The sequence below is a fragment of the Salvia hispanica genome, chromosome 1 (genome assembly GCF_023119035.1).
Source record: "Salvia hispanica cultivar TCC Black 2014 chromosome 1, UniMelb_Shisp_WGS_1.0, whole genome shotgun sequence".
In the NCBI taxonomy this organism is placed as follows: domain Eukaryota; kingdom Viridiplantae; phylum Streptophyta; class Magnoliopsida; order Lamiales; family Lamiaceae; genus Salvia; species Salvia hispanica.
The window spans coordinates 19,534,958-19,551,386 of record NC_062965.1 but is presented as its reverse complement, the minus strand read 5'-3'; the positions used below and the strand labels follow the sequence as shown (position 1 = coordinate 19,551,386).

At 40.0% G+C, this 16,429-nt stretch overlaps 3 protein-coding genes across 3 annotated transcripts; 1 reads left to right on the top strand and 2 right to left on the bottom strand.

Moving 5' to 3' along the window:
- Positions 1-12: 12 nt before the first annotated feature.
- LOC125215331 (homeobox-DDT domain protein RLT1-like) lies at positions 13-9,336 on the bottom strand. The gene is made up of 19 exons (XM_048116722.1): positions 8,637-9,336; positions 7,698-8,159; positions 7,465-7,544; positions 6,882-7,172; positions 6,706-6,795; positions 6,434-6,598; positions 6,103-6,325; positions 5,610-5,710; positions 5,402-5,488; positions 4,988-5,140; positions 4,739-4,894; positions 4,220-4,429; positions 3,389-3,785; positions 3,098-3,279; positions 2,528-3,004; positions 1,759-2,340; positions 1,581-1,685; positions 1,206-1,466; positions 13-903 (listed from the first exon to the last, which is right to left on the bottom strand). The coding sequence occupies exons 1-19, from the start codon at positions 8,761-8,763 to the stop codon at positions 151-153; spliced, it is 4,902 nt and encodes a 1,633-aa protein (XP_047972679.1). The 5' UTR covers positions 8,764-9,336; the 3' UTR covers positions 13-150.
- Positions 9,337-9,801: 465 nt separating this feature from the next.
- On the bottom strand, positions 9,802-12,941 carry LOC125215348 (triose phosphate/phosphate translocator, chloroplastic). Its single transcript, XM_048116744.1, has 12 exons — positions 12,623-12,941; positions 12,483-12,548; positions 12,347-12,412; positions 12,182-12,260; positions 11,756-11,876; positions 11,576-11,671; positions 11,197-11,309; positions 11,031-11,108; positions 10,819-10,935; positions 10,520-10,619; positions 10,323-10,423; positions 9,802-10,102 (listed from the first exon to the last, which is right to left on the bottom strand). Exons 1-12 carry the CDS (start codon positions 12,883-12,885, stop codon positions 10,085-10,087), a joined length of 1,218 nt encoding a protein of 405 aa, XP_047972701.1. The 5' UTR covers positions 12,886-12,941; the 3' UTR covers positions 9,802-10,084.
- Positions 12,942-14,313: 1,372 nt separating this feature from the next.
- LOC125215340 (pentatricopeptide repeat-containing protein At5g46100) lies at positions 14,314-16,135 on the top strand. Its single transcript, XM_048116731.1, has one exon. The coding sequence runs from the start codon at positions 14,534-14,536 to the stop codon at positions 15,980-15,982; it is 1,449 nt and encodes a 482-aa protein (XP_047972688.1). The 5' UTR covers positions 14,314-14,533; the 3' UTR covers positions 15,983-16,135.
- Positions 16,136-16,429: the final 294 nt, after the last annotated feature.

The window sequence follows — 16,429 nt, the reverse complement described above, 5'->3', positions numbered from 1 at the left end:
CCTAATTAATCATTAACAAAGGCAACTCATAGCCCTTTGGATTAACAAAACAATACCTAAGTTTACACCAGACCAGCTATAACTCGACTGCTGCATCTCTAAAGAATACCAAAAAATAGGAAAAAATAATTTTCACTGTTTAGCTAGCGATCAGTCATCGCTGTAGTCTCCAGAAGCTAATGACTCAGAACCATCATCATCCTCGTTCCCTTCGACATCCCGGTCGGGGTAGTTGTTAAATTCAACATCTCCCCCTAGATTCTCACCATCCTCCCCATCATAACCTTGTCCATCACCAACATCATCAGCTTCATCTTCGCTCATATCGACCAGCTCAGTGCTTCTGTGAGAGATGGTGTCATAGGTGGTTGCTCCCCATTTACTATAGTGATAGGAGTCGTCATCGACATTTTCATCTGAGTCGACATCCATATTGTTGCTACTATCATCGTTCTCACCCACTATATTTCTAGCACTAAAATCATGCGCTACCGCCTCCTCCCTGCCAGAATTTTCTGGTTCCTCCACGGCATTCATGAAGGTGTCATTGTCATACAAGTCGTCTAGTTTACTCTCAGCAACATCTTTCTTCTCTGGCCGCCTCCTCACGGTTCGGCGACCACGTTTATGCTTTTGCCCTGGGGCACTCATTCCCTGCTGCAGAAGGAAATGAGTTAACGTCTCGCCTTGTTTCATGCTCCGCTTGCCAGATGGTGCAGAATTAATGACCCTTTTCTGTGACTTTCCACGCGGCCGGCCTCCTCTACCACGAGCCACCTGCTTGTACCCAGAACTACCAGGAGCGTCGCGAATCCAGTTTTCATCCAGCAATCCATATCTGTCGAATCCCCTAGATTCAGCCCTCTGGATATCTTTGGGGTGACCATATCGTAATGCCAGGTTCTGTATGCCACAGAAAAATAAATTTAGAAGCATGCGTACTGCATTCATATAAAGCCAGCAAGGGCAATCATCAGAATCAACCAATTCTTTTAGGTACAACTTAATGATGTAGTCCACTGAGCAAATAAAGAAACCAAGCAATGCAATAAAAGAGACATTCCACATTTGCATATTTTAGCCTCGTTAAAAGCATAATATAAGTGGGTCTTTTTTTTTGGAGGGAGGGAGGGTAGTTGTGGGAGAAGGGGGGGGGGGGAGAGAGAGAGAGAGAGAGAGAGTGAGGGAGAGAGAGATTCACTCACAGGAAGAGTTTCCACTTTCTTTTCATCGTGAGACTCAGCCTTCTGACTTGGGGTGTAGAAGATGGATGCATCCAGTTCGAAAAGCCTCAGAGCTGCAGCAGCAGTAGTTTTTGGAATCCAAGGAAGTTGGGGAACAGATCCAGGGTAATTAGATTTGTTAACAGCAGATCTCGAGTCACAAAAACATAATAATTCTTCAGTTGTTTCAAAATCTGCTGATAGGTAATCACGTTTTATGACAGCCTCAAACTGATTAAGGACCTGAAATAGTTACCAAACACCAATCAGATATCTAATCAAATAAGGGTGTGAATAAAAGTAGTAGACCGGATATAATCATGCATAAAGTACTAGCAGCATTTGTGGTGTAAACACCTGTAGAAGACCATCAGTGCATGAAGAGTTGTGGAGCTCAGAGCCCCAAGAATTCCTTTGGTCTTCAGACCAAGAAGAATGAAGGGCCTCAGAGGGAACAGCAGCCTGTAAGACAATAATTAGGGTAAGCATATGGGTTCATGATTCCTAGAATGCAGAAAAAAGCACACAGTAACACCTCCAGTGAGATTAGGATAGTCTTGATCAATCTGATTCTCAGTGGGCTGTTTCTCCCATCCATCATATTATTTTCACAGTTGAATGGCACAGGGAAATGTCCTTTAGCGGCAATCTTGCTCTGGGCCAGGCGGCAACAAGGGCAATCATCCTCAGCATAAGTAGCAAGGCAAATGTCACAAATTCCTAATAACTGCGAGCACCTTTTCTTCCCATATGCCAGGGCACGCACAATGGATGAGTTGAAGCATTCTTTCCACATCCAATTCTGTAAGTCTTCATACCTCTTCATGAAGTTATAATTCTCCTTTTCATTCTTTCCCACTTCAATTCTGAATGAAAGCGACGGTTCTAGTGTATCAAAACTGGCAGTGGAAACTGCACTGGTCGGACTCTCAGTACTTTCAAAAGCAAAGCTAGAATTTTGTTCAGCATCTTCTTGTTGACCCTTGTCCCCATTAAGATACAAACGATTCTTTCGAACACTTCCCTTGAAACACGCTTCAATTCTTTGTAACATTATATGAAGATGGGATTCTCTTGTCCCCCGAGTGTCCAAAGCTGTCAAAAGAGCATCAAATGCCTGCAAGAAGTGTAAAAGGAGTATCAAATGAGCTGAGATAGTATAAACAAAAACAACATAGGGTGGAAATAGAGTAAAGATGGCATTTCCAAGAACAATCTAGCTGATAGGAACATTAGAGACGCAACAACAAAGCATTTAACGATAAGGAGGGAATAGGAGCTGAGCAAAATAATTTTGTAACTACCTCCTCGGAGTCAATAAGTCTCCAACAGCCATTGGGAGTTTCAACAAAAATTCTCCCTGAACCAGGATCAAGGCAGGAAGGCGAAGCTATAAACTGCCAATAACGATTTCTTCTTCGATCCTGACCGAGGGGCAATGACCTGTAGACATATAGCTCTTCTGCTCTATGGCCAATATAAGATTTTAGCTGCAACCTTGACCTTTCTGTTATATTTCCATTCTGCTGAGCTGGAGAAACTAATTGACCCATGGAAGTGTCAGGATTATCAATGGTATTGTGAGCATCCTCTCCCGCAACAGAAGATATGGGATCATAAGCTTTATTTTCTGCATCTAGTGGACTTAAACCACCCTCTGTGACAGCATTGAAAGAAGAATCATACAACTTGTTAATAGGTTCTTCTCTCATTCGCCTTTTGTCAAGCTGTGCCTCAGCCCACATCTGTTTCTTAAGAGCATTAGCAGCATCCATGCGGTCCTACAACCATTTTATTAGTCAGAAGTCGCCCTTCTGAGTTTAAACTGATCTAGAACCCTTCTTAAAGTTTAAAACATTAAAAAAATATCATACCTCAAGAATTACACGAATTGAATTTCCTTCATTTGCAACACCAATCAAGGCAACAAGGGCACTAAGACGCTCTTGGACGGATAAATCAGAATATTCTCCTTCGGTGAGCCCTTGGACCCAGAGTTCACCAGTTTTGCTTTCATCAATCTCAACATCTTGGTCCGGATTAGCATCTCCAATATCTGCAAAAAATGAAGGTAAGCTAATTGGTGATCTTGCTCGAGCTTTCATATTTCAAACATTTAGAAAAAGGTTGCAATAAAAAATGCAACAAGACATTTAAATTCTTACCAGCAGCAGCAACCTTATTTTGCAGTAAACCATCACCAGGAAGCTTGCCTTTACCATTACCAGAGTCTGAGACAACTTGATTGCTTGCAACGTTTTTATCCAAAGTGACTGCTAAAGGATCAACTTCGGTACCCTCTGCAGCATCACTTTCTGAATCATCCTCCCTTTCTTCCTCGTCAACATTTTGATCAGCTAAGAAACCATTTGCATATCTCAGTATCTTATCCTTGGCCTCAGCAATAACTGATTCAGCATCAGCAGGATCCTTTCTATAACCTGGCCGCACACAATATGTCGAAGGAGCAATTCTTTCAAAAAGTATTGGATCTCTCGACAAGGCAACAGATATGGAAGCTTCAGGCGTTTTGCTTGTTGTCAAGTCACGGATCCCAGATTTCTACAAAACACAAAACCAAATAGTAAAACATAAGAAGGCCTTCCCCCATCACCAAGTTCCCAAACCAAAAGCATATTTTCCCTCTTTTTTACTATGATAAACACTAAAGACCATGCTTGTTTTATCCAGTTTAAGGAATGGCTCAGGCTCACCAAAAACCTTCTCAACCCTGTATGGTCATCAATGCTCAATCTGGCACCTACCACTAACATATATTTAGACACGTCTAACCACATAATCAATATGATCCTTAACATAAACTTTGAATCAACAAAACAGACATTATTTTTAGCCAAAACATACTCTCTGTCTCCACATGAAAGACTAAAACCACATGACATAGTAAAGTGTAACCCAACTAGCAATCCTGAAAAGTGAAAGTGAAGCATGACAACACAATCAGAGAAGCACTATGAATTTTAGCTATTACTTACTTGAATCTTCTCTGCAAGCTCTATAACATTTAGCCCTTGGCTGCCTTCAAGAGCAAGGACATGATAAGCCGCAAATTTGACTGTTCCTGGAGTCAACCGGTGCCTTGACTTGCGTTGGAGGCTGAGTCCTTTTTCTTGCATAATAGCAACAGCATTCACAGCTGCTGAACCATTTCTTAGAGTAGACACTATTTCTTCACAACCTCTACTCTGAAAGATAGCAAGCATATATATTAACGTGTGCAATTATATATAGCCAAAGTTAACGAAAAGGAAATTATGGTGTTTTCAAGAGCATGAAGTGAGTGGAATTTAATGATCAATTTGCTGTTGGAGTGCTAATAATAAGTGTATTTACTTTTAGAGTTACTCTATAACAATTTCATTTTTTCGGATTTCCCATGAGATATTAACAGTTCCATCCTGGAATTGAAGTCTGGTATAATGCAGTTGGAGACAAGATAGAGCTCAGGTGCATGGAATACACATGGAGTCATGGAGGCAGAACCAAAAAGATACCTCGTCGTTATCATTCTTGGAAACACGATCAATGCCCTTTTTCTTCAACTGAGGGCCAAAACCAGCTGATAGTGCAAATTGCCTTAACAGCTCCGGCCATGTCAATGGATTTAAGTGCTTCTGCCAGTTTCTTATGTCAAAACCCCACATATAAGCCTACAATAGTGGCCAGATATTAATGATGTAACAGCTATTGAAAAACAAAACCCCAAGTAAATAAAAAGAATGGGATCCCCTGGGAGTACTCACCCCTTCAACAATATGAGGGTGTCCACCTTCAGGGTTAACAGCACTATACTGATTTGTGCCTGGCCCACCTGAAGGAGTCCGCACGACATCTTCAATATCTTTTATAATAAGCTTCAGAAGTGCAGTATGTACTTCTCCAAGTAGTCTTGAATCCTATGATGAGGAAGTAAGAAACCATGAATACTTGCATCAGAAACAAGAGGTGAAAATAAGGAAATCAAAAGGAAAGACGAGATGAACAAATATGAAAGGAACTCAGAAAAAATGGAATTATGGTCATTGCTCTCACATCAGTACACAGAGACAAGGATGACAATAGAATTAGTCAAAAAGAAAGTAAACAACAAGGAACTAATAAAAGCGAAGAGTGGCTGGTCAGAAAGTATAGAAAAACAAAAGCATCCTAAAACTTACATAGTCATGAAAGGCCTGTATAAATTCATCGATGGTAAAAGGCCAAAGGCCAAGAACATCTGCAAATGTCAAGCAGAATTTCCAAACCTGAAAGAGAGATTATTTCAGAAATTCATAAAACATGGAGTATTATCTCCAGGAAATGAAGGTCCCCTCTAACTCATTGGAAAGAAGTGAAGATGAAAGAAGTTGCAGTATAGAAACATACCATCAAGAGGTTCCCAACATTTTCCTCTGAATCCATCCAAGGTCGAATGGCAAAAGGTTTTCTCAATTTTACATTCTTTGGAGGGAAATCACACAAAGCATCTGAAGGGGAAATAAATTAATAAATAACTCTCAGTATAAAGCAACCTAACTATAAATACAACTCCCTCTCTAGTCTCTAGTAATATCTTTAAAACCCTCATGTATTAATCATGACACGCTTTGGTTTATATTATCAAATGCTGGTATAACCCTTGATCTAGTGTAAGATCTAAAAGAAGAAGAATCAGCAAGTACGAGTTATGTGAAGGCCCTGACAAGAAGCACTAAACATGGCATTCAGTTCCATGTCATTTACATAAATACGAATGTAAAGGAAAAGTACTGGTACCAATATATCATTTCTGGTATAATTATTGAAATAGATACCTAAGTCTTTGATTTTTCAAAAAATGTCACCATCAAGAGACAATAATGTAGTGAGCAATACCAACCTCGGAATGAGTCAAGATTCTGTAAAGTGTCATAATCAAGAGACAATATTGAACGTAATCCCTTGCTTGAAGCAGCCAATTCCATTAATTCAAGACGCTCATCCTCTATTAGCTCCAAGGATTCTTTAGCAATTCTCTTAGCTGTCGCTCTCTCCACTGCAGCTCTCTGTCTTGCTGCTTCCTTCTCTCTGCGGAGCTCTTCTTTCTGTTTCCTTTTCTCCGCCTGGATTTAGCAATTGGAACAAAATAAAATTCAATAGTCACTACCACAATCAAGAAAGATAACGAGTCAGAAAGAAGATAGCAAGTAAAACATAACCTTAAAACATACCTGCATAAGTTCCTTCAGCATAAACTTTTCCCTCCGCTCCATTTCACGCTTTTCCTCGCGCTGGAATTTTTCCTCCTGCCTCTGCTGCTCTCGCAGAAGTCGTTGTTCTTCCTTCCTTCTTTCACGATCTTGTCTCTCCATTTCTTTCTTTACTTGCTCCTCTCTCTACAATGTGGACAGAATAACAGAGACAGATGTCAGCAAGTCCGAGATTCTGTGCAGTTACATTACAATGAACTAGCCCTTAAAAGAAAATGAACAAAAGCCCAGACCTTTCGCTTTAATACATCTTGTTTCTCAAGTTCTTTTCGGATCTTCTTCTCATAGGATTGACCATTTCTTCCAATTCGAGAGTCATCATTCTATATGATGTTAAGATAAAATATCAGATCGATCAGTACAATATTCAAATCTTTTTATTACTAAAAACCAAACATAAAAGGACTACCTTATGTTTCCTCTCCATATAAACATTAGTATCATTTGGTGTAACAAAGTCAGTACTAGGAGACAAGGAAAGCTGCATCTGTCTGCCTGGCTGCAAATACAGATCTGTTCTTGAGGTGTGACCCTCAACAACATGTTCCCTGGAGAGAAGCCCATTTTCATGCTTAAGCGATAAACCTTTCGGGAGAGGACCATCAACTGGTGAGTCATATGTGTACGGCTGAGTGACATGTCCATATGCATCAGTCCTAATCTTGGTCTCCAGTGCTTCATGAGGGCCACTTAATGTAGTCTGAGGAATAGGATTGTATAAATTTCAGCCATTTGTTGATTTCAGTGAAACAAAAGTAGTAGAACTGATGGTGTGTAGGAACAACAATCAACAGATATTTGTGACTTATGTCATTCAAGTATCGATTGCGATGTGGTCAAAGCAGCTTAATGACGGTACTATCTTCAGAGTACATTAAAGGGAAGGGGTATGATATGAGAACTGAATTATTCTCATTTAGCACCACTGGAGTTCGTATAACAAGTTAAAGTAAAAAACATTATAAACTATTTATGAAGACCAGAGAACAAACTTTGATGTGCTTTGCATCGTACTGCCCATATAATTTGCTCTCATAAGAATGTCTGTATCTGTCTTCCTGCTCCACTTGAACTGAAATATGAGCATCACAGAGATATGTAAGTTCTTATACAATTCGTGTATATATCTTAAGGTAACATAAGTATCAACTAAGCCTTGATACCTTACAGCCATGTATTATTCAGTGTTCTGAATACTATCAATAAGTAAGAAGACCAAATATACCTATAGGGGCACCAAATGCACCAGGGGGCAATTCATCAAATTCCACACCAAGAATTGGCCCATCTTCCCTCAAAGGCTCTCCCAACTGTGCCTCTATACATGCAATCACTCTACGCTCCATGATTGATCGAGGTGGCTCATAATACCTAGTAGGCGCCATAGGCATACCATCTCCAGCATTATACTGACTTGAACCTGACCCAGAGCCAGAGGCAGATCCAGAACCAGAACCAGAGACATGTCCACTGCCAAGTTCAGCTGTAATCAGTTCCTCTCTGGGGGGCTCGACGAGTCCCTTCCTTCCAACAGGTCCAGGAGTGTGTGGTTTCATGGTTGCCACACCCACCGACTCCTTCTTATCCTTCAATCTCCTATGACAGAACCACATTTGCAACTGCCTATCCGTTAAACTTAGTTTCTCTGACAGTTCAGCACGGGTTGCCTCGGAGGGGTATGTCTCCACTGCATAAAAGAGCCATAAGAGCCAATACCATCACTCACAAGTAGATTTTAATCAGAATACAGCCTGCACTTCCTTTATATCCATGCTCCAAACCAATACAAACATTCAATCGACAACAACACCTCGGTTTCAGAACTTGCAAGAAACTCAGCAATTTAACAACCTCAAGTCTTTATCACTTAGTCCAATTTTTATTATTTTTTTCAAAAACCAATCTACGAAACAAGGGGAAAAAAAGAACCATACAGGTGCCACGCATCTTCTAACAAAATTTCTGATAAACAAATTACTAATATAACAACACTAATCATATCAGCATACATAAACATCCTAGCATAACCAAAATGAAACTTACTTACCCAGGAAAAAAAAAATCTTTAGAAGAAAAAAAAAACAAAGAGAGAGAAACACACGAATTGCATCACCACAGAGCAGAACAACATCCACATGACCGGGAAAAAAAAAAGACAACATACTGGCATAGGTTTTCTCGAGCATTTCCAGCTGAAACGGCGTCTTCATCTGGCGCTTGGGCCGCTTAGACCCCTCCGGCGGGCTATGATTCATGATCCTATTGATCTCCCCCTCGGAACCAGCATCCATTAGAGATAAAAATCAAAATTCCGCCCCTCAGTAGCTAGGGTTCCAACAAAGGCCAATAAAATTCCTTCCCCTCCCTATCTCGGCAGGAAAGAATACAAAACAAAATAAAAAGGCGAGGAATTTGACGCGCGTGTGAAGTCCATGTAAAAAAAATAAATAGAAACACGATATATAAAATATATAGAGACAGGTGTGATTGCGAATCCAATTGATGAATACGAAATTTGTAGATAGAGAGAGAAAGAAACGAGGAGGGAGATTTGGAGATCCAGAGACGAATTATTAATAAAAACCAATAATAAAGCGAAGAAATTAAATCCACCAACAACACATAAACAACAGTAGCGGCAGTAATAGTCTAGCTCCATCTCGGTTCTATCAAAATCCATCTTTTCTCCAAATTCGTTAAATATTTTTATTTTCGAATTCGATTGTTGGTAAAATATGAGGGATTTATGATTCTGGGTGTTTTTGGTATTTTGGGGCTTCCTTCAATTTTAATCTTTTGTTTTCTAGTTTAATCTCCCGCGAATCTGAATATCAACATATGGGCTTTGTTAGCTAAATGCCCATGTATTGGGCCGGGTTTACATTTGAGACCATCAATCCAGTTGTGTACTATAAATAATCAACAAGTGGCTGCAATTCATTTTTCAAAATGGGATATATTATAGTGAAAACTGCTTTCTAAAACTAGCTAAGTTTCATTTATTTCCTTTATTTATTGTCAATAATTAATTATTTGTATTGCAACGATGATATGTTACATGAATAAATTGTCTTTTATTGTATGCAGTATCCTTGGAATTATGTAACATTACTACTACTATTATCTTTACATAACTGTGTTAAATTTTCTGTTCTGTCATTGCTATGCTCAGTATACCAATTTTTTTCCAATTGATAAATGAGGAAAAGTTCATTCATTACCTGATAGCTCAATTATTCACAATAATCATCCCAGAAACTCACACGAGAATGCTCAGATCAGTGTGAGAAGATTAGTGTGAAAACGAGAACAAGAACAATAACAAGAAATTAAAATGAAACACGGAAGGGGTCTGTTCCCACGAAAATAGACTATTCACAAATTTCATCCTCGACTTTCTAATAACAATTAAGCTCAGGGCTTCTGATCACAATGTTGACCGCGCCACGAGTCATATTATTAACTGAAAATACATACGACAGTTGAAAGTAGAATAAAAGAAGATTAAATAGACTCATTTCACAATGCCAAAAGATGTTCTCAGGCAGCCAGTTTGTTGTCGGAGATATATAGTATTACAACTTCACCTGAGACTTCTTCTGCGTCCAGCACCTATGCCGCTTTCCCTTGCTGCATAGAGCAAAGCAACAAACTCCATGTAAATCAAACAAGAAAGAACACCTAATTAAACTTACTACCCGGTAATCAAGATGCCATTAGATCTTAGATACAGCTCATAATATTAGGATGATGATTATTGATTCTTGTTATGCTTTTCGTTTAGTTTCAGCAGGCCATGCAGCATAGCTTAAGTAATTGTGATGGTAAACAGATTTACAATTGGTCTTACTCGTTTCTCCTCTTCAATCTTAGCCTTTATGAAAGAGTACATAGCAACTCCAGCAATGGCAATGGAAGTACCAATACCAGTTTGTAGTGAAATCTTGTTACCTGAGATCAAACATTTCATAATAAATCTCTCGCTGTGCCATTACATTCATCATCCATGTTGCATATAAATTGCGAAAAAATTTAGAAGAAACTTACCAAAGACCAAGATTGAGAAGCCAATCACGAAAACACGTTTCAACACATTCCCAACTGCATGTGTTAGAGGTGCCACTCTCTCAAGGGTGTTGGTTGCCAGCTGAGAGTGTAAAAAGATAGGTTGTAAGATCCCAAGCTTGAAAAGGAATAAACCATTGCTACATGACGGGGCAGCAACACTTATAATTTGTTAGGTAGTTAAGATGCAATAATTAATTTTAATTAAAAAACAGTATCTTTAGAGGAATTAGTTAGAATTAAATATAATACGTTAGTAACTTGAGTGCTCAAGTATTTACCTGATTGTAGAGGTGGTAAAACATTCCAACCCAGAAAAGATCCGTGACGAACTTTGTCAGACCCACTTTTGCAATTGCATCATTGAAACCAGACTTGAGCAATTGAGGTCCCTCAATCTGTTTGGTGCATGAGAGCACGAGTGAGGAATCCAATTAAGAAGAAATAAGTAGTGCAGAAATACATGGAGACAGAAAGAGAGACTAAAACATACAATTATCGCGGGAGGGAGGCAGACAATAAGGGCAATGATTGAAATGTAGGCATACAAGTTCGTGCTATCCATATCAGTCTGCATAGAGAATTAATCAGATAAAGATGAGACATACTGGAGAAGATAGTGATCCAGTTGAAATTCAGGTAAAAGAAGACCACTTCACCATAGCTTTCTTTGAGTATATGCTCCTGTAAGTGAAGGAGATGTTGGATATCATTGCACTAATGAAGCCCAACCAGTTGAAGGACATTTCGGTCAGTGATGCCATCGACACACCTGCAGTTAGTCTGTCAAGTTAAAACTATGAAACTGGGTAGAGGAAATGGCCTAGCCTATACTTGTATATCAATGCCCACATGCATCCATACTTATAGTCATGTATTATAAGTGACAACCATGTCCAGCACTAGGATGAAATAAATCATATTATTAGATCCATCAAAGTTATTTTGGAGTGTAGCCATGAATAATTTGCTTGCTCCAATTTTCACAAGTGCAAAAAATCTTAACTTGGCACTTCATAAGGTGAAAGTGGAACTTACCAATAACAACTGGTGCCAAAGACAGCCATAGCGTCAAAGGTATCTGTTGTCCAAGAATGAACTGTGAAGCCGCAGCATTGAAGAAAGGCTCCAGGGCTGATCCAAAGTTAAAGAAAAAGAAAAGCCAAATGAGTATCTCTCTAAGAAAAAAAAGCTTCAGTCCAAATCACAGATGATCACCTTTAATAGTGTGAGTGAACGAGACTGCAACGGCAGCAAAAGAGACGTTACTAGTCACGTGGCCTAGTGCATGACATACAGCGACAGGGATGAGCAACTTCAAGAGGTTCCCGTCAATTGGCTAGGCACATACCAAGAAGAAGAAGAAGAAAAAAGCAAAACAGTGATCAATGCCGATAACATACAATTACCAAGTGCATTATTACAGAAGTACGAGATCAGCAGCTATTGTACATTAACGAGTATGGACCATAAAAATCAGATTCTCAATCTCCAATATACAACTACTAGCCATCTCATAAATCAGACTTTTTTTATGGTGGCGATCACTCAAAAGAACTAAAGCTACTATATACTAGTAGTAAATGTTAGTACATTATACCTACAACCATAGATAATGGGGCTAAGAGCAGACGAGGCACTTACAGCGCGCTTAGGGAGGCCAACAGCCCAGGATACGAGACAGTAGACAACACCAACAAACAAATGTATAACTGATACAAAACTGCAGCAAAAATTGCCCAATTACTCAACTAAATTTTGGAATATTGTGAGTCAAATCAAAATTATAACTAGTCACGAAATGCTTACTATGGATAGGGGAAGTAATTGTAGATCTTCTTGTTGAGAATGTTGAATATGACGTTCAGAAAGTACCTACAAAAATGGAATTGTTCATTCCAAAATCTCGATTAACAGGAGAGATTAATAAAGTCAAGAGACGTACCACATGAAGAAGAAAAATCCGGTGACGAGCGCCGGATATTTCTCTAAGAACCCGACCTTAGCTCCCCTGCGAAGAAGAAATGCATTGAGGATACGAAACGGCGTCGTGTTAGCGAAATTAGTAACGAAACGTGATCTCACCCGGCGGAGTCGCTGCCCTCCGCAGTGGCGGAGCACGGGCGGATGCTCTCTCTCTTCATCGCCGGAACAGCGACGCTGGCCGGTGAAGCCTCGAGCAGTATCGCCGGTCGGAGCTGCCTTCCCCATATCAAGTTCCCGGCGTCGCTGAGTCTTCCTGTGAGCTTGGTGGCGGGGAGAGTGCAGGTTCCGGTGAGTCTAGCCGACGGCTTCAGGCGAAGGGCCAGGCCGCGAATGGTGGCGCCGGTGAGCACGCGAGACTCCATTTTTGACTGCAAAGAGTAGAATGGGGAGAGTGAGTGATTGAGAGATTTTTGGCCTGAGCTAAGAATAAATTGAAGGTTAATGTACACCAGGGGAGTGGCGATCGAGGATGAGTGGATGCAATCGGCTAATCAAATCGACGGTTCGCATTAATTGCAAGTTTAATCCGAGGGACTCAAATCTACCGCGGATTATTTTCAAAAGGTGCAGTCGCAAACAGGTGGAGCGGTATGGTTAGGGGAAGTCATGCTCGAGCCGCACCTCTCAAGACAATTGAACTATAATTTTTTTTAGATAAAATCATACTCCCTTCGTCTACGAAAAATATCACACATTATAAATGCCACAGATTTTAATGTAGAATTGGTAAAGTAAAAGAGAAAAAAAAAAAATAGTGTTAGTGAAATATGAGGTCCATATTACTAGTGAAAAAAAGAGAAAAATTATTAAAAAATTTCCCTTTTTAAATGTGTTCTACTTTTTATGGACGGAGTAAGTATTTCATTTTACAAACCAAGGAAAATTCTCCATCTTTTCAAGGAAACGCCAATATACACTGTAATTAAAATTCAGAATTTCAATTCAATTTACATCAAATTATACATTTCACCCCTCAGTATTTGGTGAATAACTTTTATTGAATTGATCTTAAATAAACATATATTTCAAAATAATGAAACTCAACATAGGTGACTCATAACCACTTCACAAGAAAGACATTTTATGTAGCTGATTCTTGTGAAATCAATTACAGCAAAATGAACATCAACCATATATCCCATTCTTAAAAATTCGTCAAAATTTTAACAGTCACAAATCAATTAAAAATATCAGAATGCATTCGTCCAAAGGCCAATTAAGTGGAGCAAGACAAATTGGATAGTGGTGTTAGATTTTTATTTTTTGTATTTCTAAATGGGATATAGAAATATGAATCTTATCGATCAAATGAAATGAAGGGTGATAAAATTTGAAAGTGGGCCATTCTTATCTTATCCGAGCCAAGTGAGAGGTTCAAGACACGTCCCAGCCTATTTCTTAGTATCCATATTGATCAAATGATTTAGTACTACCTTTTGAAATTATAATCAGTATAAAATTTGGTCTATCCAAATAGGGGGAGATTGGCCTTGAGGAAGAGAAAAAAAATTGGGCACAAGATTGGGGCAATTTCGACTCTCACATCAATAAAGATTGGAGATAACTAAAAAAATAAATATTAATATTTTATACTGTTATATTTTCAAACTTTGAAAAAAAATTACTAGAATTTAGCTGAAATTTGTAATTTAAATATTGCTTTTTTTAGAGAAATATATAAAAGTCCATTGATAAGAGGGTTCGGCCCAACCTGGCCCAAAGATATGATCCGGCCCAACTATTTAGAGCGTCCAGCCCGCTTAAAATCTCAAGCAACAACCGAATAAAATCTCACCGGAAAAACTAAAGCTTGAAAAAGCGGCGTCGCCGAGCATCCCGATCTCTCGTTTCTGGCTCGCCGGAATTGTTAAATAGGTTTGTTACTGTTGGCGCACTATCTTCAGGATTTGTCAATGTTGTGACTTCACCCGTGAGGCTATACTCGTAGAATTATCAGCTGAACGACTTCAAACTGTTCGACGAAATCTCTGACCGAAAAAAACAAGGGAAATGGGTACGAAATCGATGGTGAAGTGGCCGAAGCAAATCACGCCGTCTCTCGTCGAGCGACTGATGCAAGCAGAGAAAGACTTGGACAGAGCAATCTCCGTCTTCGAATCAGCCACCGCCGAATATTCCAACGGCTTCCGCCACGACCAAACCACATTCGGCCTCATGATCCGGCGACTCCTCTCCGCCAACAAGTTCCATCACGCCGAGGAAATGCTCGCCCGAATGAAGCTAGAGAATTGCAATGCAAACGAAGATATATTCCTCTCCATCTGCAGAGCATACGGCCGAGTTCACAAGCCCCTCGAAGTAGTCAGGATTTTCAGAAAGATGAAGGACTTCGAATGCGAACCGACCGCGAGAACTTACATAACAGTCTTCTCCATTCTGGTCGACGAAAGCCACTTGAAAATGGCGTTCACGTTTTACCGTTACATGAGGAAGCAGGGGATTCCGGCAAGCGTCCCCTCGCTTAATGTTCTGATCAAGGCACTCTGCAAGAGCAGTGGAACTATGGATTCAGCTTTCAAGATCTTCAAGGAGATGCCCAAGCGTGGCCACACTCCCGATTCCTACACTTATGGAACCTTGATCAATGGGCTGTGTAGAGGCGGCAGGATTCTCGAGGCGAAGGAGCTTCTCATCGACATGGAGGCGAACGCCTGTGCGCCTTCGGTCTTCACCTACAGCTGCCTGATACACGGCTTGTGCCAGTCGAACAAGCTCTCCGATGCAATGGAGCTCTTCAAGGAGATGAAGAGGAAAGGCGTGGACCCGAATGTGTACACTTACAGCTCTCTGATCGATGGCCTATGCAAGAATGGGCATTCGCTGCAGGCCATCGAGCTAATGGAGAGGATGGCGCGAAAGGGCCTAGTTCCAAACTCCATCACTTACAGTTCCTTGATAAATGGGCTCTCCAAGGAGGGTAAAATCCAAGAAATGGTTCAGATTCTTGATAGAATGAAGCTTCAAGACTTGAAGCCTGATGCAGGATTGTATTCGAAAGTGATCAATGGCTTCTGTGAGGTGGGGAAGTTCCACGAAGCAGCAAATTTCCTCGATGAGATGTCTCTTTCCGGGATAACTCCAAATCGAGTAACTTGGGGCCTTCATGTTCGAATTCACAATAGAGTGGTGCAAGGTCTTTGTAGCTTGAGTAGCCATAGCCAGGCTTTTCCTCTCTACCGGAGCTTGCGTAGTAGAGGCATATCGGTTGAGGCAAGAACCTTTGAGTCTCTTATACAATGCTGCTGCAAGAAAGGAGATTTGCACGAGGCTGCTCGGGTTCTGGAGGAGATGGTTGTTGATGGATGCGTTCCTGGTGAGGAAATATGGAATGGAGTGGTGGTTGGGTTTTGGGATAGAAGGAAAGTTCGAGAAGCTTCTGAGTTGCTGAAGGCTAAGCTGATCGATGAGTTGGAGACGGACCTCAACAATGCTATCTGATCATCTAGTGCTAGATTGGCTTAGATTAATTATAGTAAATCAGATTGTTAACTGAAATTTTAAATGTGAAGGGTTTCATAGTACGTCTTGATTGTTGTTTTTGGGCCATTGGCTCCCAAAAGTCAATATAATTACAAATCCAATTAAAGTTCATTGGTACCATTGCATTTTAAAGACAACCAGCCCTTCTTCGGATTAATCGACGATGTGATTAAGTTTGATTTCGTTTATTTTATCAACATTATTAGACATGTATTGCATGTTAATCTCTGAGAATGATTCCAGCAATTGGTACTACTTTGGAACGAATTAATAGTGAATTTTCGAAAAGCATGATTATGTCGATTAAAGTTTCTGCATTAAATGTCGATGAATTGCCTGAGTGTAAGCTATGAATGTTCTTCGATTTCCTCCATGGTGTGTGTTTGTTGCAAACACCAATATCGT

What these genes read in the sequence shown, in the direction of transcription:
- LOC125215340 (XM_048116731.1), top strand. Translation starts at nt 14,534, where the DNA reads ATGGGTACGAAATCGATGGTGAAGTGGCCGAAGCAAATCACGCCGTCT.
- LOC125215348 (XM_048116744.1), bottom strand. Translation starts at nt 12,885, where the DNA reads ATGGAGTCTCGCGTGCTCACCGGCGCCACCATTCGCGGCCTGGCCCTT. An exon ending in GAGGGCAGCGACTCCGCCGG is followed by an intron (nt 12,549 to 12,622) that starts GTGAGATCACGT and finishes TCTTCTTCGCAG; the next exon opens with GGGAGCTAAGGTCGGGTTCT. An exon ending in TTTGGCACCAGTTGTTATTG is followed by an intron (nt 11,310 to 11,575) that starts GTAAGTTCCACT and finishes GACTAACTGCAG; the next exon opens with GTGTGTCGATGGCATCACTG.
- LOC125215331 (XM_048116722.1), bottom strand. Translation starts at nt 8,763, where the DNA reads ATGGATGCTGGTTCCGAGGGGGAGATCAATAGGATCATGAATCATAGC. An exon ending in ATGTTGGGAACCTCTTGATG is followed by an intron (nt 5,489 to 5,609) that starts GTATGTTTCTAT and finishes TCTCTCTTTCAG; the next exon opens with GTTTGGAAATTCTGCTTGAC. An exon ending in AAATAAGGTTGCTGCTGCTG is followed by an intron (nt 3,280 to 3,388) that starts GTAAGAATTTAA and finishes CATTTTTTGCAG; the next exon opens with ATATTGGAGATGCTAATCCG.